The sequence below is a fragment of the Pipistrellus hanaki genome, assembly GCF_964339955.1.
Source record: "Pipistrellus hanaki genome assembly, chromosome: 10".
In the NCBI taxonomy this organism is placed as follows: domain Eukaryota; kingdom Metazoa; phylum Chordata; class Mammalia; order Chiroptera; family Vespertilionidae; genus Pipistrellus; species Pipistrellus hanaki.
In genome coordinates this window covers 18499002-18525127 of record NC_140512.1, presented here as the reverse complement: position 1 = coordinate 18525127, position 26126 = coordinate 18499002, and the positions used below count along the sequence as shown (strand labels likewise).

At 43.0% G+C, this 26126-nt stretch overlaps 1 protein-coding gene across 5 annotated transcripts in view; it reads left to right on the top strand.

Annotated features, from left to right (window-relative positions):
* Positions 1–26126, top strand: part of GSAP (gamma-secretase activating protein) — a 93814-nt gene that overhangs the window by 55336 nt on the left and 12352 nt on the right. For 4 of the 5 annotated variants that reach the window (XM_084897815.1, XM_084897813.1, XM_084897817.1 and 1 more), the window contains exons 14-23: positions 1526–1603; positions 5764–5856; positions 5972–6189; positions 7934–8003; positions 8761–8843; positions 11704–11757; positions 21665–21793; positions 22691–22749; positions 23391–23422; positions 25724–25785. In XM_084897815.1, coding sequence (XP_084753941.1) covers positions 1526–1603; positions 5764–5856; positions 5972–6189; positions 7934–8003; positions 8761–8843; positions 11704–11757; positions 21665–21793; positions 22691–22749; positions 23391–23422; positions 25724–25785 — 878 coding nt within the window. The remainder of the gene's footprint in view (positions 1–1525; positions 1604–5763; positions 5857–5971; positions 6190–7933; positions 8004–8760; positions 8844–11703; positions 11758–21664; positions 21794–22690; positions 22750–23390; positions 23423–25723; positions 25786–26126) is intronic. The other variant, XM_084897814.1, reaches the window with a different exon arrangement.

Sequence of the window (26126 nt, the reverse complement as noted above, 5' to 3'; positions counted from 1 at the left end):
ATTATTGAATACATTTTATACCAATATACCTATATAATACATTTCCTGAAGAAATTCACTGATGAATAGTAAGTTAGCTAAATATTTTTATATATCACATACCTTTCATCCTGCCCTATATCTTTTTTCTAGGTCTGTAGGTCAATCCTAATGGGCATATTTTCCCAAAGTATGTTGGTTTGCTTTTCTGTTATTACTAGTTGGAAAATGTTGGTAAATTTAACTTACAAACATACCTAAGGTTTTAGTTAAAAGCTTCCATGATCTCAGAACTTAACAGATCTAAAACCTAAGATATTTCATTTCACATATCTGTTATCCCAAAAATAGATATGTCAGCAGCCAGCCGAGGGAGCAGGAGTAAAATGTGCAACATTTTCCAGTTCTGTCATTGCTCACAGTGTGTCCTTTAACATTTTTAGTCTGAATCATGCTAAGGAGTATTTATTTTGCTTATTTAGTTTCTTAAACATTGGTTTTTATGTAGTACATACTGTAGGTGAAGTTAAAAAATTTTAAAGATAGATTCCCCCTCCCCCCAAAATTGAAAAAATATTATGCCAGTCCACACCAGTTTATTATTCTGCAAGTGGGTCTAATATTTCTTTCAGAAGTTAGAGATCAAGGCAAAAAAGTTTAATAACTTACTTGATAATGAAGAAAATAAAAGTACCTTCAGAACTAGACATGTATACATGCTTTACTAGTTTAAGGTTGGTATGTTGTGGAAAGTTTTCACACATTTTTCTAACTGATGAATGATTAAAACCAGTAAATATGCCCCAGCCAGTTTGGCTCAATGGATAGATGTCGGCCTGCGGACTGAAAGGTCCCAGGTTTGATTCTGGTCAAGGGCACATGCCTGGGTTGCGGGCTTGAGCCCTAGAACAGGGCATACAGGAAGCAGCTGATCAATGATTCCTTCTCATCATTGATGTTTCTCTCTCTCTCTTTCTCTCCCTGCCTCTCTGAAATCAATAAAAATATATTAAAACAAAACAAAAAATAAACAAACCAGTAAATAAAACTTTTCTGAGATTAAGAAGAGTTAGAAAAGTGGAGAGGGAAGCCTAAAACACTAAGTTTAGTAGATAGCGTAATGGTTAGGCCCTAACCCAGTCTACCTTTAAGTGGTATTTCGAAATGACTCAGAGAAGTTTCAGAGGGTTTTAATGACTTCAGGAGTGTGGAGTGAGCCTTGAGGCACCAGGGCCAGCGAGCCAGCTGGTCTCCTCCCATCTCTTGGATCCTTAAGTAGATTCCTTTGGATCATTCCCTCCCAGCACAACCTGCCAGTTAAGGTCTGAGGCTGTAATAAGCCTAGAACAACTACTGGAATGTGACTGCACTCAGGCCATCTACCCTTAATGTTGCCTTTGGGAGAAGGATGGGAACCATGAAGTCCAGAAGTCAAAGCTGCTTGCTTTATCAGCGTCACAGGCACTAGTGTGGAGAGCATTACCAAGAGTCACTGCCTTCGGTGGCATTCCAGCTCTTTGTTTCTTATCCTGTTCTCTCCCCACAGGGTACAGCAAGACCTTCACCGCTGCTCTCGGGAGTGCTCACTCACAGGTGACAAAGGGCGTTACTTTCCTTAATCTTGGTGAGTGAGAGAGAGGGGGGCACCTCTCTGCTCTGATCCATCCTTCCAGTACATGTTATGCCCCAACCTCTACATCTCATTTTCTTCTCTGTCCATCCCATCTTCTCATGCCTCTTTGGGGCTTGGCTTGCAATGACCATCACTGCCCTTTTTGAAATCTGATAGGAGAAGGTTTTCTAGGGAAGCACCCACCCCCAACTCCATCAGCCTTTATGGGGTTTGAGGTGAGGATGCATTTCTCTTTTTAGGGAACCCACACTGTGAGCTTGCTCATGTTTGCAGTAGCAATCATGAAAGCCATTTTGTTAGTGTAAAAAGGATGACAGTGAGTGAGCTGTACCCTAAAAGCCTATGAGCAATAATGTATCATGTTAGCCCTTGATTCTAGAGAGGACAGAGGCATTTGGGAAATTGTCCATTCCCTGTTGCTAATTGCTAAAAGCTTCCAAGTTCCACAAATGATTAATGGATCAGCTTAAGTGAGTTGTTTGTCACTGAGTAAATATGGTAAGTGGAACTTCTATTAAGGGGATCTATGAAGAAGAAAATAAAGAAGGGAGCTATTGTTTCTACTGGGAAACTGGCTTTTCCATGCTAATTGGGATATGGGGCCCAAACAGGTTAGCACAGAACTGTTCCTTGCCTGTCTATGGAACATGGCATGACATTTAAAAAGGAAGAGCTTCCCTACCTTTTGGCTCAGTAGGTAGAGTCAGCCCCTGGACTGAAGGGTCCCAGGTTTGATTCAGGTCAAAGGCACCTTGTACCTCGGCTGCATGCTTGATTTAACCGGGTGTGTGCAGAAGGCAACCAATTGATGTGTCTCACATAGCTGTTTCTCTCTCTTTGTTTCTCACCCTCCCTTCCATCTCTTTAAAAATCAGTAGAAAAATATCCTTGGGTGAAAATTTAAAAAATAAGTAAAATGGAAAAGCTACTGTCATGACAAGGTTTAAGAAGGTGTGATGTGAGGGAACTGGGCAAAGTGAGAACCAAAATGATAAGAGTGTTTATAAAATGATTTTTATTTTGAATGATACTATTGGGGAGGTAAGATATCTTATGCCAGGGGTCTTCAAACTACGGCCTGCAGGCCACATGCGGCCCGCATAGGAGTCTGATCCGGCCCGCCAGGTTTTCTGGGCAGTGAGCGCAGCCGAGGTGTTACAGTAGGAATTAGTAGTTCATATAGTCCGGCCCTCCAGCTCTCTGAGGGACCATAGTCTGGCCCCCACTTTAAAAAGTTTGTGCTATGTTGGCCAGTATGTGGCAGATTTTATGAGCTCTTAACCTGTGGGAAATGATCTTAGGCCTGCTGCTACTACTTCCTGTGGTAAGAGAGATAAATATAAGATTTCTTGGGACTAGGACTCGATTCTTATCAGCATCTCATCTAAAGAGTGATTCAGAAAACTTTCCACTTAAAAAAAAAAATCAAAACAAACCCCAACTTAGTATTTTGTGAGGTCAAAGGTATCCTTTCCCTTCGCTCCCCAGGCACCCCCCCCCCTTTTTTTTTTTACCCTGGGAATGACTCTTGAAAAGGGCAGGTATGATTTTATCTGTGCTCTTTAGAATGTGGAGAAGGCAGAAATACTAGAGCTTTAGTGAAAATAGGCTATCTTACATAAATTATCTTTCCTTTTTAAACACATCTTATAGGCTCAAAATTGTACCTGATTAAAACTGTTCTAGAGATAATTTTTATGACAGCAATATTGCTTTTTTGAGTGACGTACTTTTTGCTATCAATTGCCTGTATTTCCCTACATTGCCACTTTGTTAAAAGGGTTTTATATTGATTGAAATTTAAAAAAAATAGAGTTTGGGAAATTTTTCAATGAACTCCTAAGCACCACTATATAATAAATATGTTTATAAATAAAAAAAATGTCCATTTAAAAATTAATATTATATGCTGTTTTACTTAAGTTATCTTGACTATTACAACAATTTTGCTTGGTGATGGTAATCAAATTGAGGCTCAGAAGACTGAGATTTATACCCAAGCTTCTTCTTTTTTAAATGTTTTTAATGATTTCCGAGAGATGGAGAGAGAGATAGAAACATTGATTAGTTGCCATCTGCAGGCTTCGTACCAGGGACTGAGCCTGTCACTTGGTTATGCGCCCTGACTGGGAATGGAACCAGTGACCTCCTGGTGCATGGGACAGTGCTCAACCAACTGAGCTACACCAGCTGGACTGCTCAGGCTTCTTTTTGTATCTCTTATCAGGGGCACTATTATAGTTTTTTATTTCTTTTGAAAACAGTCACCATAAATTTAGGGCTTAAACCAAACAAAACATTCTCTTATGGTTCTGAAGGTCAGGATTCTGAAATGAGTCTTGAGGAGCTAAAATCAACATATGGACAAAAATGGCTCTTTCTGGAGATGCCAGGGAAGAAAGGGTTCTTTGCCCCCTACAGCATCTGGAGGCTAGAGTTTCTTGGCTTGTGACTACATTATCTCATCACATGATCTCCTGTAGACAAATCTTTCTCCTATGGAAACATTTATGATTACATTGGGTCCACTGGGTAATCCAGGATACTGTCTCCATCTCAAGATCTTTAACCACATCTACAGGGTCCCTTTTATCTCTTAAAGTAACATATTTTTAGGCTCTGGTAGTTAGCACATGAACATTTGGAGGCCAGCTTACCACAGACACTATTGTTAGTTTTGGTGAGACCGTAATTCTTTGTGTGAGAGTGTCCTGCACACTGAGGGACTTAACATTCTTGGAGCCCACTCACCAAATGGCAGTAGGAATTCCCCAGCACCCCACTGATTGTGACAATCCTAAACACCTTCATAGACAGTGTTTCCAAATGCCCCCTCTTCTAGGGACATAGTGCCATCCCAATGGACTGGTTAGCCTAGGGCAGTGGTCGGCAAACTCATCAGTCAACAGAACCAAATATCAACAGTACAACAATTGAAATTTCTTTTGAGAGCCAAATTTTTTAAACTTAAACTTCTTCTAACACCACTTCTTCAAAATAGACTTGCCCAGGCTGTGGTATTTTGTGGAAGAGCCACACTCAAGGGGCCAAAGAGTCGCATGTGGCTCTCGAGCCACAGTTTGCTGACCACAGGAGGTCATTTGATGCCTAAACCCTTACCACTGTACCCTACTATATTATTATTTATGTTTTTCTATGTAAGGTTTGCCATAATTATATTATTGCAACCATTTGTGCTAAGCAATTTAGCATCGCTTGACCCATATGACTGGTTAGCATTTTACATCCTCTTTCCTTTCCTTTGCATAGAATGCCTTCTGTGCAAATGATTAGCACATATTTATTTGCTTTTTGGAAAATAAGATTCCAGTTGGCTCACTTATAATTTAAATGTTTCATCTGTATAAAATTCACTACAATCATGTGCATTTCTGTTTTTCTAAGATACTAAAGAAAATATTGGTATTTTTACCCTCCCATTCTCCAGAAATGTACTTTTACCCTTTGACTCAATCTGCATACAAATGTTCTTGGTACGAAATATCTAGTGCAGGGACCATGAAGGTGTGCATTCTATAGAGGCAGTGAGCTATGCAAAGAAATAAATTAGTACTTCATAATGTGTCAGAATGCCTGCAGAGATTGTTTTGGTGAATGTCAACTTAAAGATTCTCTAAACAAAATGATGATGACGGCAGTGGTAAGCATGACTATGATGATAATAATGAGTGGGTAAACATGGGAAACGAAATCTTAGAGCTTCCCCAAACTGGCAGAAACTTTGAAGGAAATTCTCATTATAAGCTATTCCCAACTTCTAAGATTAAGGAATAATTCATCTTGCTTAATATTTTTTCTTTTATTTAAAAAAGTATTTTCTATTCTAATTTGTTTGCAAAGATCATTTAGAATTATACTGTGCAAAGCCATAATTCACTTAGAAACAAAACTGTAGATTAAATTAAGGTAACCATAGCGAAAGGTCTGAGGAAAATTAGCCGCAGGTAGAGATAAATGAGAACTGGCTGTAAAATAAGATGTACTGACAAGCAGACAGCTTATTACCGCATTGACCAAAGCTTTTGTTTTAGAGATTTAAAGAAAATAGGAATACTGTGATGTCCTGGGCTTTATCTGAACCTGCACAGCTCTTACCGCCTGTAGATGACTTCAGTCTTTCTCTTCCACAGACTATTACGTGGCTGTTTACTTACCCGGCCATTTCTTTCATCTGCTTAACATTCAGCATCCAGACCTGATCTGCCACAGTCTGTTTTTGACAGGTACGGCTGATGATTTCCCCTCAAGAACATGGTCCGTTTGAATTTGTTGACTTTAATGTTTATGTTTGGGTAAGAAGGGCTCCTTTTATTTGCTGATCTTTTTGTTTCTGACCAGGAAACAATGAAGTGATGGATATGCTACCTCCTGGACCTCTGCAGTTGCTGTCGGGGTCCCTGGTGCTGGATTGGTGTTCCGGGAAGCTTTACAGAGGGTCCCTCAACCAGTCCTATTTATTAGGGCGCCTGTGGGACACGCGGCTGGACTGTGAGAAGATGGCCCTGCTGCACTGTGTGCTCTCATGTGGCCAAGACCCCGAGTTCCTGGAAGCCCAGGTGGGGATATAGCTTATGTTTGAAAATTGGCCAATAGACAACATCAGATGTATTTATTTAGTGGTTGAATATGAACAGAAGCTATTTTTATTTGTTAGCAATTGATCAAGGTTTATGTCTCCATTCTGACTTGAATATATTTATCTTTTGTGCTCCTTTTTATATAAATTTTTTTTAAAAAAAATATATTTTATTGATTTTCTACAGAGAGGAAGAGAGAGGGATAGAGAGTTAGAAACTCGATGAGAGAAACATCAATCAGCTGCCTCTTGCACCACCCCTACTGGGGATGTGCCGACAACCAAGGTACATGCCCTTGACCGGAATTAAACCCGGGACCCTTCAGTACGCAGGCCGATGCTCTATTCACTGAGCCAAACTGGTTTCAGCTTGTGCTCCTTTTTAATGGATTCCAACCAGACTTCACACTGTGGGGGTTTGTCTGTTATTTGGACTCCTCTTTTTTTTTTTTTTTTTTTTTTTGATATTGTGAATAAGTGTTTAGCTATATCAGTAACATTCTAAGGAAGTGCTTAGTAAATAATGAGTTTCTCAAATATCTACTTTTTCACCTGTTCTATATTTGGAGTATATTGCCAAATGGACTAAACTCTGGTGGCACATTTTTATTGAAAATTACATTTCAATTTCACATAATAGTTTACAAAGCACCTTTACACATTCTGACATTTAATTTTACTGTTCCTGTGAAGTCGGAGACTTAATTGGGACCAATGGGTAGTTGGTTCATTGAAAAACAGATATCTTACACATTTTATTTTAACCTAAAACATATAAATGTATATTTATTCACCTATCTTCTGATGTAAACGAAAGCCCTTTATTTGACTATCAGCTAATTGAAGTTCAAAATCATTTTTCTTACATTATACACACTAGTAATGTGTTGTCTCTTATTCTTGTTAGTTCCTTTTTTTTTTCCCCCCCTTTTCCTAAGGAGAGCAATAATTTCAAAGCAATGTGTTTATATAGGGCATTTCCCCCCTCAGTCTTTTATAAACATCTCATCTATACGTAGTCTTTTAGTAAGTGTTTTAGAGTCTTTCCAAAGCATCCAACTTTTGTTGAGCCAACAACACTCTGCATCCATGGTTCGATTGTCTATGGTAATTGTTTAATTACTTAGTTGTGAAAATAAATACAATTAACAGGAATAAGTTTGGGAAAAAACAAATTATTGGTAGGAATAGAAACATGAGAGTAAATTCTAAGGTAGAGAGTGAGGGCTTTATTCCTCTAGTCTAGCAGATGAGGATGGTTTTAGAGACTGGAGAGCTGATAACCACAGGCTATCCCTCATCCCTCCCCTCAGAGGAGCGCACAGTGCTGGCAGTGTTTGTACTGATTACTGAGCTGGAAGTCAGACCCAGCTCTGCTGCCTCTAGCTCAGTGGGTTTGTTTACTACTTTGTCCCGACAGCTCTTCCCACTGGTTCCTTGCTAGAATATGACCTCCTCTAGCAAAAACAAACATTGGGTGCAGGAAAGTTTATTTGGATTCCAGCCAAGGGCACTTATTTAAAAGGCATGTAAAGAGGATCTCATTTATAATATTGTTTTACCCACACAGGCTTCCGTTATCTGTCTAGTCTACTATAGAAATACGTATATTCTTAGGCAATTCCAAAATAGATAGAAGATTCATATACATTTTATACTTCTTTGGTGGTGGGGTCAGGGTGCAGATTTAAATATTAACAGAATTGTCTTCTTACTTTTTAAAGATTATTCAATGGATTTCTGAGAACATCTCTGCCTACTACTCCTTTGACCCCATTCAGGAATTTATAATTGGTAGGTGTTGCTCACATTTTAAGTTGAATCCTTGACCCTTTTGCCTGAGGGAAAATACTACACTGATAATGCCTCAACCCGTCAACATGCTGGTTTGTAGCTTTCCCATCCTCTCTATTGTAGTCAGAAGCTAATTAAATTTCATTCTTTTGTGGTCTTGTAAGAAGCTGGGGCTGTTCGGAGACTGATGAGATATAAGATATGATTTTGATTCTATAACCACATCAATAATTTTTTTCCAATAAAATGTAGCATTCATTTTGTGTTGGCTGGTTTGATAAAAAGTGGTATAATGCCATTTGGATAATATAAGTGCCTAATTTTTAAAAGCAATTCCTACTGTTATTTATTTATTTATTTAAAAAAATTGATTTAGAGAGGAAGGGGCAAGGAGAGAGAGAGAGAGAGAGAGAGAGTGAGAGAGAGAGAGAGAGAGAGAGGGAGGGAGAGAGAGAGAAAGAGAGAGAGAGAGAGGAAAGAGAGAGAGAGAGAGCAAGAGAACTCGCCAGCAACCCTTTGGTACACAGGCCTATGCTCCAACCACCGAAGCCACACCAGCCAGGATGTCAAATAATTGTTAACAAATTTATTGTCATTGTCAAAAGCAGAATCTGAACATTCTAATCAGTAGACAGAAGTATAATGGTTAATGTGTAGAGGATGAAAACTTGTTGGTTTGCTTATTTTGGAAAATTACAGTGTCTGCTGCCTGATTATTAAACCATGTCTATTTTTTTCCTTTCAAAAACATGCTCAGCTTCTTCATATTGGAGCATATACCCAGAGACCAGTAACATGGATAAACTTTTGCCATATTCCTCAGTGCTCGCTTGGAATACAGTAAGTTACAGTTGTTGTGTTCCTTATGTAATTGAAATTAACTCACAGTTGTGGGTCAGTTGTAGGGCATTCCTGTCACAGTGACCAAGGCTGTGATTTCATTTTGATTTTGACTGATAAGGAACTGAATTGGCATTTCCTGGCAGAAAAATACAATAATACTTGCTGTTGGCCAGAGGTAGTTATAAAACAGGAGAACTGAGGAGAAGGCGTAGGGTATTTGTTATTCTTCCCACTACCAAACAGACCTAAACCCTTATCATCTTCAAAAGGTATTTCAATTTTACTAGCCCCTAGAGTAGATTAAAACATTTCTTGGGGTTTCATAAACAAGGAACACCAGGCCACTGCTGTTAATCTGAGTGGTTCTCTTTACTTAGTAGATTAGCACCGTCCTGACCTTGCAAGGAACATGTGTGGTAACTCTAGAGCTTGACACTCATTAAGTTGGTAACCTTAAGCAAACTCACTCCTTGGGCCTTTTCTTCCTGTCAGTGCAGTGGCGTCCTTTTTAATTAGGAGGCGCTGAGCTAAAGCACTGTTCTCTTTCTCTTGAACAGGGTGCAATGAGCTGCACTTTGCTGGGTGGGCAAGTGCCGAGCACGCACAGGTTTCCCCTGAAAAAAGTCCTGGTTCTGCCTTCTCTCTTTTCCTATTCAGATGCCAGGCTGCATGCTTACTCTTGAGGCAGAGAGTTCGGATCAGAAAGGCATTTAGGAAAATAAATTCAATTCTGAAACTCGACCTAGGAAAAGATGCACCAGGATAACCTGCGACCCTTTCCATTTTGAACTGAGACCATTTAAATATAGTCCTGGCCAAAACCGGTTTGGCTCAGTGTAGAATGTCAGCCTGCGGGCTGAAAGGTCCCAGGTTCTATTCCTGTCAAGGGCATGTGCATTGGTTGCCGGCACATCCTCAGTGTGGGGGTGTGCAGGAGGCAGCTGGTCGTTGTTTCTCTCTCATCGATGTTTCTAGCTCTCTATCCTTCTCCCTTTCTCTCTGTGGAAAATCAATAAAATATATTAAAAAATAAATAAATAAATATAGTCCTGAAGAAAGGCACATTAGGCGTGTCTTTCACTGTTAGAGCTATTAGATGTCCATGCCTCACTGCAGAATTGTGAGGGGAAGACCTGAGCTTGTAATAGGTCCTCCCTGTTTCCGACAAGAGCCCTTGTGAATATACATGCAGACGCTGCGGTTATGTGGCAGGAAGTGTGCAGGGTAAACTACCCGTTCAGGAAATGCACAACCCAGCTTCTTCCGCTCAGCACCCATCGCTCTCTCTGGTTGTCCTGCCCTGTCAGGTTCAGAGTTGGAGGCAGGCAGGGACCGGACCTGTAGTTCTCAGGCTTGTGCTTTAAGATGGAGCACAGCAGCCTGGCAGGCGAGTCTTCACCTTGGCATCTCTCGTGGCTTTGTGCGGCTGAGGAGCTGCTGTGGCCATATCGAGGGACATCCTACAAGAAGTACAATGTAAACCCCCCCCCGCACCCCCTCCCAAATTACAGCCCCCTGTGTACTAAGCTTATGTTAGGGTTTACCACGTTGCTTTAAGGTTCTTGTGGTTAGAGTAGGTTGCCTTGAAGGTCTCTTCTATCTGCAATTTTAAAAATCTATGCTTCTCCTTAGCCATGATGCAGATCATTTTTTTCTTTCTCTAACCTGCAAATGCTCTCATTGCTGCATTTGGCCCTACAGAAAACATTAATTTCACACTTCTGTATGGAGGCAGATTATTTTAGTGAAGTAACTGAATTGGATTTTTTAAAAAGATACTAAATAACAGGGTGCTCTTACCCATTGATAACCCTAAATTATCCCATGCAAACAATTAGCCTTGTTCTACCTATGTTAAGGTGTTATTGATAACCTAAAGCAGTAGGGACACTTCAATGCTTTTTTCTGCAGTGTCCTATGTTGTGAAGCACCCAGAAGATTCTTTTCTCAGGCTTTTTATTCTCGCAGTGGAGACATCAGCTGCCTGTCTGTTCTAGAAATGTATTTCTGTCACTGCAATCCCTTTGTAAACCCAGTAAAACCCGGGACATTTAAGTCCTATCCAACTCTCAGGTTTTATTTCTACTTAGCACCTTCTCAATTATATTCTCATGTTTTACGTACCTTTTTTTTTTTTTTTTTGAAAGGAAAGATGCGTTGACTCATTGAGAGGCTGATAATACACAATTCATACAGAAACACATTTTGAAAAAAAAGCCACAGTGAATAGAGGGCAAGTTGGGAAGTTTATCCTCTTATGTCAGTGTCTGTTTTCATGCTCACTTGTCAGCAGGAGGCTGTCATTGGACTTCCTGAGATGAAGTGCGCATCCTTCACACCTGCCATGGTGAGAGAGTTGTGCCAACTTCATGGGGGCCTCTTAGCTTTGAGATTATGGTGGAGGGTGAGGCGCAGAAAACTTCTCTACGACAGTCATACGAGGACCCAATTGATCTTGGTTCCTTCTAGCGAGTTGGAACCAACTGCAGTGCATTTAAATGAAAGAGGGGGAGAGGGAGGAAGGATGATAAAACCTGGCACATGCCCCCTTGTTATCACCCTGGTAGTGCAGATGGAACCACACAAACAATATACTGTTTGCTCTGTTTCTTCATTCGTCTTCTTCTTTCCTTTAGAGACACTGCCAACTATTATCATCATCATAACTTTAAGGCGTCTTTTTCTTCCAGAGGCAAGAGATAGACTGTGTTCATGGTTATTTATAACCTCCGAGGTTTACTTAAAGTAGAGGTTAGCGCACTGGGAGCTGCCCTGGGCTTCTGTCCGTGCAGGAGACCTTTCCCGAGGGCTTGACTCGTGGCCGTTGACATGTGTGTCTGCTTTGCCCCCACTGTAGGAAATTCCTGGGATAAGCCTGGTGACGGAAGAGATCACGTTGCTGCTGATGAAGGTGAGTCCACACAGGCAGAGCCTTTCGGGCAGACGTGCGTGGCTTCCTTGCTGCCTCCACACTGGAGTCACGCCTCTGCGGCCCGAGGGTCACGGCAGTTCCAAAGGGATGGTGAACTGTCAGAGCCTTTATCCTTCCTAGGTGGTTGAGTAGCCATGGAGAATGATACTATGGCATTTTTAGGAATGCTTTTCGAGCAGGGAAGTTTTCTGGATAGAGAATTACAGGGCTCAATGTAAGCCATATACAACTAGTGCTTTCTACTGCGCCTTAAACCCATCAGCTTTTGCAGATTATCTTATAGGGCCTTGGTAGCTGTTTTTTAACTTCATTTGTGCTGTCACCCCCTCCTAACACACACACACACACACACACACACACACACACACACACAGGACCTTAAAATCATTAAGTGCTTCATTTCCTTCTGCTTCTAAGAACAGCTTTTCTGCTTCTGCAGTGGCTGTCTGGCCTCGCTCAAGCTGCTGCGCCCCTCTTTCCCGCCCCCTGAGGGGCAGCTATTAGCGCCTTTCTGCAGTCTGGTGGTTTCTGAAGAGCGTCCGACTACAATAGGGAGAATGGGGCGGGTGGGGGAGTAGCAGCGAATGCATATGTAGTTAAGAACCGGGGAGCATTTCAGCGCAGTTTCCTTGAAGCTCCTTTGTTGGTTTTGGCCCTGCCTCCTGTTAATTATAGACTGGTGTGCGCTGGGAACTCTCAACTTTTGGCAGCAGGCAGCTCAGTGTGCAACCGCCTTTTCTTTACATTTGGTTCTTTTGGATTCGTGAAGGGCCTGCCAGGCCTGGGCAGCTGGGGAAAGCAGTGGGCGGTTGAGGTCACAGTGATGCACTGGGGGTGAGAGAGGGCTAGGGGTGGGGGTTGGGGTGGGGTGGTGGGGGTGAGGGTTGTGGGGGATGTGGGGGTGGGGAGGGCTTAGTGGTCTACTGCTGGGACTGGCCTTGGGCTCAGGGGAAGATGGTCCTGGGTTTGGTGTGGCCCGTTCCCTCACCCCCACCCGTCACTGAGCCTGGCGTATAAGACGACTTTTGAAACGAAAAAAAGTCAACCGAAAATCGGGGGCAAAAGACCAAAATTGCACAAAAATTACCTGCAGGTCTTGACGACAAAGTAAGTCTTTTCTTTGAAGTCGGGGGTAGTCTTATACAGCGAATATAGGCCTAAACCTATGTTTTAACTGTAAAATTAGGGGGTCGTCTTATACGCCGGAAAATACGGCGTAATTAGTGCCTTCTGGTTCACTGGACACCTGGCCTGATACCTCTCATTTGTTTCTCCATCTCTGCTTAGTGGTTCTGGCTTGGTCCTAAGAGGGTGCTTTAAAGAGAGACTTACAAGGGATGTTTTACAAAGATAGGAAGATGAAAGGAAAAGAAAAGTCTGGGTAAAAGTAGGTTTATGGTTATAATACAAATAAATAATATAATAATAGTTTAAAAGGCTCTGATGACCAGCCTCCATCCTTTCATTTTATTGTTTCTGCTTCCACAACTCATCCCGTTGTTTAATAGACAAACCACAGACTAGTGAAGAGGATTTTAAAAAGAAACAAATGCTATCCATCATTCTACAGCTCCTGTCCATATCATTTCCCCTTGGTCTTTGTCATAGGTATGCATTTTTACTTAGTAGTAATGGCAATCTAGAGATATTCAATGGGGATTACTAATTATAATATATCTTCATTTTTCATGTCACCACATAAACTTCATAATTATGATTACTACTGACTTCATGGACTCTGCTGGGTTGCTGTGTCTTAATTACTTAATCATTCTGTTTTGGGACAGTTAGTACAGCCACACTTACAAAAAGAAATGACTACTACAAATGACCCTTGCACTACTACAAATGACCCTTGCACTGACCCTTGCACTTATACAGACAGCTTTTCTTTGGAATTGATTCCTTAAGGTTAAATTCCCAGGAGTATTACTGGGCAAATAGCTATGACAATTCTTATAGCCTTTGATTCTTATTGCCAAGTTGATATTCAAAAAATTGTGATAATTTACACTGTTACATGGGATTTATGAGTTTATAACTTTATTATAATCTTATCAACATTGTATATTTTCATTTAAAAAATAAGTATAAAGATTGATAGAAGCCCTAGTTGGTTTGACTCAGCGGATAGAGTGTAAGCCTGTGGACTGAAGGGTCCTGGGTTTGATTCTGGTCAAGGGCATATATCCAGGTTTCGGGCTCAGTCCCCAGTCGGGGAGTGAAGGAGGCAGCCAGTCAATGACTCTCATCACTGATGTTTCTACCTATCTCTCCCTCTCCTTTCCTCTCTGAAATCAATAAAAAAATGTTTTAAAAATTAAAAATAAAATAAAAATTAGGAAAAAAAAGATTGATGGAAGGTTCTCTTAAAATTTTTACCTATGGGCTTATTCCAAGAATATGATTTGGTTTTGCTTAGGAAAAAAGTAGCTTATTTTTATATTCTGTTTTTTCTTTTTCTTTTTTGGTATGTGTGTGTGTGTGTGTACAATGACGTGTTTTTATATTGCTCATGCTTATTTTTCCCCTTGGCTATTCATTCTGCCTCGTCACTTTTTCTACTCTCCCTTAACTGTCTTTAGCATTTGGCCCTGCAAACAGTTGTTTCCCGTTAACCATTCCCAAACATGCTTGCGAGCTCTTTGGCGACTCCGCATATGCCCAAAGGCTGGTAGAAAGTGTTATCCAGGACCAGCTTGACCTGTACATTTCTTCACGATCTACAGGACCATGGGGAAAGGCAGATGTCTACTGCTGGGACTGGCCTTGAGCTCAGGGGAAGATGGTCCTGGGTTTGGCGTGGCCCATTCCCTTACTCTCATCCTAATCACTCAACCTGGGAGACTAATCAGTACCTTCTGGTTCACACCTGGCCCCGATACCTCTCATTTGTTTCTCCGTCTCTGCTTGAATGATACTCATCACCGAAAGCTGCTGTCTTTGGCCTACTTTTCCTACCCCACGTCTCAGCTTAATTACATTGTGAGAGACCTGGTTGTGGTGACCTGGTTGTGCCAGCCTCTCAGCCCCAGTTATGACTGTTCTTGCCACGCTCACCTGACAGCAGTTGGCTCTGAGCACCTAGGACCTGAATCATAGGCCACCTTTGAAAGCGTGTTTGCTGCCAGACTTTCTGTGAGGCCCAAGGGACCCCGGTTTACTCTGACCAACACTTGCTTCTGTTCCCCTTGGTAGGACTGCCCTGATAAAGGAGTTGGGAGAGGGAAGGAAAAATGAAACTAGATACTCGCTTTCCTCCTGCTTTCTCTGCAGATAATTTTAGTTTGAAATGGAACATTTTACAAACATCCAATATACAGGGTGGGTAAAAGTAGGTTTATGGCTTTAATACAAATAAATAATACAATAAATAATAAATAATAATACAAGAATAAACTGTTTCACGTATTCAAACTGTAAACGTACTTTTGCCCCTGTGAACACGTTAGGACATATAAACCAGTTGAATTAGAGGCGTGCCACCCGAAAGGCTTCCTTACTTTGTAAAATAACTTTCAAAAGAATTTTAAAAATGAAAAAAAGGAGTATATTGAAACAAGTCTCATCCGAAAAGGAATGTCATCAAGAGCAATTTCCTAGGATGATCTTATCCCTTCTTAAAGCATAGTTTTCTCTTAGGGAAGTGACAATGTTTGAAAAAGGTTAAAAATTAGCCTTGATTTTATAATGACGAGAGAAACTAGTAAAAGTGCCCTACCGTCGGAAGCATGTACAGATTTAAAAAAGAAAGAGTAACTGGAAAATAAAGATGAAAGTTGAAAGAGCATCCCCAAGATGGAGAACTGTAGTATTTTTACCCAAGGAGGTTCTGGAAACCTTCGACTTATAGAACAGCAGTTAGAAGCACAGGTGACAACCTGGACTTGTAATTGGCATCTGAAGAAGGGGACATTTTAATAGGACGGAGCCCTTAACCTGTGGGATCTAGCACTGTCTCTAGGTAGATAGTGACAACATTAAGTTCAATGGTTGGACACCCAACTGATGTTAGAGAACTGATGGATGTGGGGAAATACCCTCACATATTTGGTGACCAGGAGTGAAGTATTCTGTTAGTAGACTGTGGTAGAGAGAGAAAAAAATAATTTTTCCTACACAAAATTTCTGGACAGTAAGTTATGGTAAGTAAAATTAATATTGTAAAACAATTTTATAAAACACTACTTATTAGAAACTGAGCACCAGGCTGGTAAAGCCACTCCAGTCATAGCTGTAGAGATGGGAGTAGCTCCAGTTTACTTCCCTGATGATGCAACCGAGGATTCTTGTGTTTGTTTCTCTCCTACTAGTCAGTAGGCTATGCTGCTGCTCTTATTCAGAATTTAGGTTGGAGACATAATGTTTCATTCTTAAGGCTGACAGGAGGGAAATACCTTAGTATTGGCTTTCTCAGGGTACATTCTGATTTTGAGATGGAATAACTTAGAGCCATATTTAGTGATTACATTAAAATAAAACCTATGAAAAATGGCTAAGAGAACTTCCCCCAGCTAAGAAGAGATCTCTTTGTTACCAAATGTTAGGAAAAGGAGGAAGTCCATTTATAAATAGGAGAACTTGCACTTGCAACATGCAATCCCCTTAACAGGAAGTCTCAGTGAAACTGAGTCCAAGCTCGTACCACTCTCTGCACAGCAGCCAATAAGTTGAGTGACAAGGCATTGAGGCAAGAAATGGTGACTTTATTCAGAAAGCCAGCAAGCCGAGAATATGGCAGACTAGCATCCTAAAGAACCATCCTGAGAAAGTACAGAATCCAGGCTTCTTTTATATCAAGGGAGGAGAAAAGGGAGGGCCAAGAGGTGATTGAGGATGGCAGACATCTGGGCACCAGCAGGGGTCAGAGGAAGATGGTGAAACTTCTTTGTTCTTAACCTGTTCATTCTAGTTGATGTGAGTTCAGTCACGAGGTTCCTGCAAATCCTTGATAAGCAATTATTAATTATTTATTTTATTTTATTTTTTTTTTAAAAATATATATTTTATTGATTTTTTACAGAGAGGAAGGGAGGGAGACAGAGAGCCAGAAACGTCGATGAGAGAGAAACATCGACCAGCTGTTTCTGATTAAACATCGACCAGCTATCCCCGGGTAGGGGATGTACGCAGCCAACGTACATGCCCTTGACTGGAATCGAACCCGGGACCTTTCAGTCCGCAGACCGACGCTCTACCACTGAGCCAAACCGGTTTCGGCAGCAATTATTATTTTTGTACGAGTTTCCCTTATCTCCTCAGGAAAGGCATTTTTTTTTTGGTAAGGGACTGTTTTTGTAAAACGGAAGGTGCAAGTGGCATACCTCTAATGCCGTGGTCGGCAAACTGCGGCTCTCAAGCCACATGCAGCTCTTTGGCCCCTTGAGTGTGGCCCTTCCACAAAAATACCACGGCCTGGGCGAGTCTATTTTGTAGAAGTGGTATTAGAAGAAGTTTAACTTAAAAAAATTTGGCTCTCAAAAGAAATTTCAATCGTTGTACTGCTAATATTTGGCTCTGTTGACTAATGAGTTTGACGACCTCTGCTCTAATGATTAGCATGTCTATAGGCAACACCAAGCAGAAGCTGTTAGTCGGAGGCCATGGCAACAACACAGGCTTGAACAAGATGCAGCCAGAGAGGCTGAGCCTTTCACTCTGTCACATCAGGAGTCCAGTCACCAGAGCATCTTGGCTTAGTGTGGTGCCTCGCTAGCTGCATGGACACACAGCCGTCTCTATTTTATCCTGTCTGTGCGGGAGGTGGTGGGTCATTGTGTTTCTGTGGGTTGCAAGTAAAAGCTGATACTGAGGTGTGATCTGCCGAAGAGCCAGAGTGCACAGACCTTTAGCCCTGCTGGTTGAGCCCTGCCTGCAGAGTGAAGGTTCTCTCTGAGTTGGCGTCCTCTCCAGTGAGAAGACGCTGGTTAATCAGAAGACTTGGGAGCAGAGCCAGAGGGCTGTTTGGAAATGAAGGGCAGATGTTTTCTCCTGACAGCGATGTGCAGATGAGCCTGAACCACAGGGTTTGGGAAAAAAAAAAAAATCAACTGGCAACCCAAATCATAAATGGCAAACAACCCCTTAATGTAACTCATTCTTTTGTTCAGTTAATAGTTGTCATGGTCTAGATTTGTTAATTATTCCATGCCATCCCAGGAGACAAAAATAGATTATTTCTCAAGAAGAAACTTCTTTCAAAATCAAAGTTTAAAACTCCCCCACGAGTAGGAAAATGCTTCTGGATTGTCCTTGGAGTGTCTAATGGCTTCTAACACCACGTCTCCTAGAAGCAGCTAAATTCATGGGTATCTTTCTTATAAAGCTTTGTGTGTGTATTTTAAAGTTTTCTGAGTCCCTTTGAAGTAGCTGGCATGCACTTCTAGGGCTTCCACTTTGCTCAGTTGTTTCTGATGAGTCCAGTGCTCAGTAAACAAGCAGTTCCATGAGTGCTGCTGACTGAGAGGAGTGGCTGTCTGTGCTCCCGGTTGGCTGTTCCAATGTGGTTGTGCAGCTCCCCCGTGTCTTCGTAGATTCTCTGGATTAAGGAGCATGCTGGTACTCACTGGCAGCTGAGATCCTTCACAGACTGGCCCTAACCTCCTCTTTAATGCTGTCTCCTGTCACTGAACCGCACAATCTCAGCCTTCCTCCACCTTTAACCAGGGGAGCAGATTGAGGAAAATGTTTCAGGTTGGGAGTTGGGACTGGGATTACCTGGACCTGCTCAAGTGGTGTTCTCAGTGCCGACTGAACAGTAGGATTGCCTGGGAAACCGTAAAACTCAGGAGGCTCAGCTCACGCCCCAAACAGTTATATCTCCAGGGGGTGGGTTGCAAGTGGCTGCTGATGTTTGGAATCAACTCCAGAGGCAGATGTCTTCACCACTGAGAATGCAGTGTTGTTGGTTGTTTTCTCTGCTTTCTCTAAGGCTCTGCCTCTGATCTAAACCCAGAATCCACATTGGGGTATCTCAGTCTTCACTCACTTCCTCAGAGCCCCCTCTTCCCCCCGACTGCCCCCCCCTTGGAACATCCTCTTGTATCCTTCACTTACTCTTTTCATCCTTTGGGTCTCATATATTAACCAGACTTCCAAATATTTCTCCCAATCTACAATGATCTCCATAAGTTTTTATAGCTCAAAAAGTTGCATCAGTTATCCAGGAGTTACCACGTAGTGACATATGCTGCGCATTGCTTTTCTCTGCACTCCCTCAATAGCTACAGTATATCATGCAGCCCAGTGGCCTCCTTGAAAGACCTGTAAGTTTATATTAAAACTAGAGGCCTGGTGCATGAAATTTGTATTGGGGGGGGGGGGGCGGGGAGGAGGAGTGGTCACTCAGCCCAGCCTGTACCCTCTCTGAACTGGGACATCCCTCTCACAATCTGGGACTGATGGCTCCTAACCGCTCACCTGTCTGCCTGACTTATTGCCCCGAACTGCTCTCTCCTGCTGGCCTGATCACGCCTAACTGCTTCTGCCTTGGCCCCTGCCATCGTGCTTTGTCTGGAAGGACATTCAGAAGGATGTCTGGAAGACATCTGGTCTAATTAGCATATTACCTTTTATTAGTATAGATATTTTGGTGGTTTTTGGCTAACAGTGTTTCTTATTGAAATGTAAGCTGGTGTCATTGTTTTAAACATAGATTCTTTTCGTTCAAACTCAGTGGTTTTGAACTATTTTAGGCCATGGATTCCTTTGAAAATCTGGTGCAAACTATAGACCTTCCCAGAAAAGCGCCCATACAAACACACACTCCATTTTATATACTGTCAGTGGGTTCATGAGCCCCTGTGAAGCCTGTCCATAGACTTGCTTTATCTGTTTTTTTCTCAGCCGAGAAAAGGGATTTTTAAAATGGGAGAGTGAGGAGAAGGAAGGCAGTTTGGGAGAGAGATTTTCTTAGGATCGACAGTGTGGGTATGGGAGGTGGGGTCTTCTGATGGGAAGGTGGCATTTGGTCTGAGGGGAAGAGGCCTTCTGATGGGTAGGACACCCACATTCCTCCCCTCACATACCTGCCACATGGTGGCTCTCCTGTCCAGTGCAGGCAAAACTGATAACTTAATTGACCACTAGATGTCACCACAACACCAATAGTTTCTGGCTTTTGGCTGCAGTGTGCCTGGGCTCAGAGGGGAAATAGCAAGAAAGTTCCAGTGATTTAACCATCAGGGACCTAATATTAGTAGGATTTACTTTCATTAGTATTATTTTTCAGTACAAGGAAGCCCAAAGGATGAATAAAGATACATTCGGTATAAATAAACGGAAAACGAAAGAAAGGGTGAACGAGATAGACCAAGTGGACAGTATGACCTCACTCCAGTGTTATGATTTCCCCTAGAAATGACACTGTCTTGGAAATAGTTTTCTGCCTTTGTGAGAAGGATTGTTGGCTGGACTGGGCTTTCAGGCTCCTAAAATGGCAGTTATTATATAACTCACTTCACAGATATTCCAAAACCCATTTTGAACCAATTATGACCGTCTGTTCAGTAAGAATTTGGACAATGTGCTCTTGTTTAACATAAAGGCATGTTTCTCTTCTTTTCTTTTCTCTTCTCTTGGTTCCTTTTCTATTCTTTTCTTAAATATACTTTTGATTTTAGAGAGGAAGGGAGAGAGAGAGAGAGAGAGAGAGAGAGAGGGAGAGAGAGAGAGAGAAAGAGAGAGAGAGAAAGAGAGAGAGAGAGAGAGAGAGAGAGAGAGAGAGAGAGAGAGAGAGAGAGAAACATCAATGATGAGAGAGAATCATTGATCAGCTGCCTCCTGCACACCCCCTAATGGGCATTGAGTGCGCAGCCTGGGCATGTGCTCTTGATTGGAATTAAACCCAGGACCCTCAATCCCACGCCAGTGCTCTAGCCACTGAGCCAAACCGGATAGGGTGGCATGTTTCTTGGCTGAAGCATATTTTATTTTTTCTCTTGCAATACAGCCAAGTCTGTTACCACACTAAGCATTAGCTCACTTCGTTTTATGGCCTCACAATGCAATCTTGGCCCCATTCAAATCTTTTACAATTGCATATTTTTATATGATATACATGTTGGCACGAACATGTGTATCATAAATTTATCTTCATTGATTAAAATTTTTTTTTTATCACTATAAGCCTTCAACATTGAAGAGGCTTAATATTTCATTTAATTTAAAAATGAATCTAATGGGTACATTCTTGCTTCAGGGTAGTACAATTGTGTCAATAAGTCAAAGACTAGATAGGATGCCAACTATATTGTTCTGGAGTATTTGACAACTGGATGCGAAAATAGTTCACTTTGCCTTTCTGATTCCTACGTCTTTGGTTTTTTGTTTGTTTGTTTTTTAGTATAGCAAAGGTGGAAATTAATTGAAGAACAAGTACAGACTCCCCCGTGGGGAGAGGGAAAGAATCCCACAGCACGGACTTCCACATGGGGCCGGGGGAAAGGGTCCCCTGATCCCTACGTTTTGAAAAGTGAATTCTTTGGTCGTGAATAAGTTTGGTGGGAAAGTGAGCCTATTCCGTGTGCTCCAAATCTCAGGAACATCCTTTGGCTGCACATGGCATTGTGTGTAACGTAGGCTGACACGCTTAGCCTTAACCCAGGGCAGTCATATCAGTTTGGGGAAGCGAGCAGCGGCTCTCGGTGTACCAGGGGGTAGGAAAGGAAGTGGGGAAGTAAAGACTCTTCAAACCTCTCTGCTTTAGCATCCCTATTGGGATGAGAGGCCATCCTTAGTAGTGGGAAGTGTTCACTCGGAAATGCTGCCCCATCCGAGCTGAGGAAGTAAGGGATCCCAGGTTGGCAGCAGGCTTGTGTGGCCCTTCTGGGTGGTTTGGCCAACAGGGCCCGCTGCTCAAGCTCACGGATGTTTTTGTCCCCTACAGGTGCATAGTGCTAAGAACTACTGGGAAAAACTGAACGCCAACCTGGAATATGTTAAGTACTCCAAGCCACTCTTGCACTATAACAACAGCGTGGTCAAGAGAGAGTGGCACAGCCTGATCTCAGAAGAGGTTCGTGTGGGTTAGTGAGAACAAAGCAAGAAGCAAAAGCATGCATGTTAGATCCGGGTGATGCCCACGGGTCAGAAGGCTGCCTTCCATTTGCAGCACCTCCTTAGTTGCCGGGCACTTTTATGTTGTTGCTACCAGCCTCCCAACAGGCAGTCAGAGGTGCTTCTGACTCTTGACTGTGGTGGTACATGAATCTACGCATGTGGTAAAATGAAGCACTGTACATGCACTATACCAGTATCAGTGTCTGATTTGGATAGTGTACCACAGATAGTCATTTATGTAAGATGTAAACATTGGGGAGATTGCGGGTGAAGAGAACCTGAGGAATGTTGTATATAGCTGTAGTGTTATTGTATATCATGTAGAGTTGACTTGCAATGTCCTGTCTGTATATATAAAAGCCTGAGCCACAGTCTGACTGTCCGACCAGTAACTATGATGTGTACTGACCACCAGGGGGCAGATGCTCAACCTAGGAGCTGCCAAGCTGCAGTGACTTGGCAGCTGCAGTGACTTGGCAGCTGCAGTTCTCGGGTGATGCACCTGGAAGCAGAGAAGAGGGAGCCCGATTCTGGGGTGTGTCACCCGAGAACTGCCCTCTTGCAATCTGGGACCCCTCGGGGGATGTTGGAGAGCTGGTTTAAGCCTGATACCCACAGGCCAGGCTGAGGGATCCCACTGGTGCACAAATCCGTGCACTGGGCCTCTAGTAAATTTATAATAGTTTTAGAGAAACAAAGTTTTAGTAATCTAGGTATTTTACCTGTTTACTTATTTATAAGTTATAGTTCTTTTTCCTGAAACTCTTAATTATATTACATTATGTCCTTGATGTGAAAAATGTCACCTATAACACCTTCAGCTTTTATACCTCTGACATATTCTCACTCCTAGAAAACAGGAAAAAGACGGTCCAAGGCATACGTGAGGAATATTCTTGATAATGCAGTAAAGTAAGTGAAACTGGGGGTTCTTTGTATTGGTAAGGTGGTTATCATTTGCATTATTTTTTGGCTACTTTTCTTGGAAGTAGCTTACTTTGTGTCAGCTTACCGAATGCAGCCAGTGGAGCCCTATTCTGGAATTTGATGCCAGAGTTTCCGGTGGAAAAGTTTATCTGTTAAGCCTTATGGGTTTGTGCCCTATGGATGGATAGTTATAAGGAAGTGGTAAAGAAGGCTCTTATTGATTGAGCACTTTAGCGGGGTACAGACAGTAGGCTGATTTAAAAAGCGATGTTGGCCTGCGAGCTTGCTCTTATTTTGAAAGCAGACTTTCTGGATAGTGAGTCATCTCAGAATGCTACAGGCCCCATTCCAACCTCTGTTCTATTTTCTGTTCCCATTATTTCCAACAGCCCAGAGCTGCAATTGTTCTAAATTATTGTGATTGTTTGCACTAAAGGGCTTTGGGTTTTATAATGGCCGAATGTGGCTTTTGCCAAGTTGATTAAAGTTTTTGAGGTTTTCACCAGCCTGGGAACAGTTTCTGCAGGGGTTGTTAAAGGAGTATATCATTGTATGGTATTGTGGCTTTCATGTTTTAGAAAAGAGAATGTTTCCTGTGTGAATAACATTGGCTAATTTCTTTGTAGGGTGATTTCTAACCTAGAAGCAAAGAATTCGGGTAAGAAAAGACCTGTAATCAAGCCTTTGGATTCCAGTCAGTGTTTTGTTTGTAACACCCTCCGTCCTTCCCCTGGGGGTTGGCAAGAAACCCACTTCCAACAGTGCAGGGAGGCAGCACCTTTAACATCTTCCTGTCCGAGCTCCGTCCATGTCTGTCTGGGCACCAGGACCTGCAGGGGCAGCTGCTGAGCGTGCTTTTGCTGGACGGCCCCTGGGTGCTGGCCTCTGGTTTTCATTATTTTCCCGCACGGAGTTGATCTAGTTAACATGCCCGCTGGCTGTCCCCGCAGGATGCACTTTGGAAATTCCCTGGGCTCGGAGTGCCACTCCCTCCAGCTGTCTGGCTTTGACATGTGTGCTGCTTTCATTCTGGTTGACACTTGGGCACTCACTGGGTGAGGTCATAGGGGCGCAAAGATGAGGAGCCCCTCGCTAAGCCCAGTGATGTGGGGGGAGATCCTGGCGTGGAGCCGGACAGGGCTGGGCCTCACGCTAACCGTGTCCTGTTAGGCAAACCATTTAACCATTTTGTGTGGTCTTCCTCAGGGCCAGGGTGAGGAGAAAAGGAGAGTAAATGCTACAGCACATGTGGGATACCTGGGGTGGCTGGTATATCATTTGTGTATGAGGAAGAAAAGCTAACACACAATTTCTAAACCAGGTGACAGGTGCTATGTAACCTCAGGGTGCAGGTGTGAGGGGCTAGGGGGGGAGGGGGGAGGGCAGGAGTAGGGATGGTTGGGGAAAGTCTTGACATCCAAGGGGACTTAGCCGGGAAAACTGGGAGAGGAGAATGCTGAGTATATCCAGGTATAAGCCCTTTTGTGGTCTTGTCAGTAGAACTCTCAGGGTTCATACAAGTCGGTCTTTATTTAAAAAGTTGTTTTTGTATCTCACTTATGTTTATGGGCTTGGATGTAAGGTATATGTTGGGTGACCCAACGGAAATTATTTTATACAGTGTATTGCTGCACAGCCGCAGCTGTGGACTCCACCCTCATGCACCATGACGGTGAACTTGTCAGCCAGCCCAGGCAGCCGGAGCCTGGGCCCACTGCACAGCCCCAGGGCCCAGCCCCTCTCTGCCTGTCACCAGACCATCCATGGGAAGCCAGGGGTTGCACCACCAGCACCTGGCAGCAGCCGTTGGCAGGGTCCTGCCAGTGCACGGGGTGTGAACGTGTGGGACTCAGGGGGTTGCGATATGGGAAATGTTGCTGTGGTCTGTTTCCGTTGTGCTCCGCCCGCCCACCCCCACTTGGAGAAAGCCCTTCTGCTCCTGTCCTTCATGCCTGCTCGCATCCTGTGACGAGTCATCATCTCTTGACACCTTTTTGGGAACTTGCCCCTTCCTCTCGCTGCTTTGCGTGTGCCAGTTTCCTAGGAAGGATGACATCACTGCCAGAAAGGGAACACTCGTGGGAAGTCCAGGGCAGCTGGGCTCAAGTCCTGCACCGTTTCATCTCAATCATGAAGGTCACGTGGGATCCATGTAGGATTTCTCCTGAGGTGTCAAGAGGCGTTTAAGCCTCCCGCAGGGAGTCCTCAGTCCAGGGACCAGCAGCCTCAGTCCTCCTGACGGGTAGGCCCTGTGCCTCTGGGACAGGAAGAGCAGGGCAGAGGTGCCCGGTGCCCAGGTGCCCTCAGAGGAGTGTTAGGGCAGATCTTCCAATGAGACTGCTCGCCTGCTCCCCCTCCCAGCCTTGCTGGTGAAGTGTAAGTCACGGTGGAGGAAGTGCCATTGGATTTGACCTTCCCATATCACTTTTCCATCTTGATTTAGTTGCTTTCAGTCTGATAACTTACACCCATTAGTATTATCGCCACAGTAATTGGTCCCGAAGACACTGATCTATGGGAGGCCAGCAAGAAGGGAGTCATGTGATCCTTCCAACCAGTCCTTGTCCCAGTGTTTGTGTCTCCCTTAGAGTTTAGAGAGGTTACTCTGTCTCCCACGAAGCATAAGTTCTTAGGCAATGGTGAGGTTTCGTGTTGAAGAGAAATCAAAGCCAGAGCCCTTTGCTGTTGGGAGATGTGTTCCTTCTTCCTTCCTTCCTTCCTCCCTTCCTTTGTTCTCTCCCTGAACCTTCTCAACCTGAACTTGCTGCTCAGAGGTCTCTTACAGTCACCTGAGTTAGAAGTTCAGCTTGCAGGAGCAGGTCACACTAACCTAGTGAAAATTTTTTATTTTATCAGGGAACTGTCATGTTTTCCCAGTGACTAAGAGAGGGGAAACCCAGGCGGATTCCATTTTTTTCCAGCCCATTTCCTGCTTGACAATTGCTCTGTTTCATTTCAGAGCCAAGAGTGACACCCCTCTTGCAGGAGGAAGACAGCCCCCAGAGGCTGCTTGTGGGGCTGGTGAGTGGTCTGTGGGACCCTGAGGTGGCAGCAAGCCATGGGCTCCAAGAAGGGAGGAAAGCGCTAGATTGTACTTTTCATTCTGACCTTGTTTTTCATTCTTTCAACACAGAATTGTGTCCAGCCACTGTACGCCCTGTGCGTTCAGTGGTAAGGAACACGTATATGATTTCTGTCCTCTTGGAATTATAGTCTAGTGGGGGAGACAAACATTAGTCAATTACCCCAATAAATATATAATTACAAAACATCATAAGGAAATGTACATTAAGAGTTTTTAAAATGAGGAAGAAAATATGTCTGTGGCCTTTGTATTTCTGGCTTAACATAAAACAGAATAA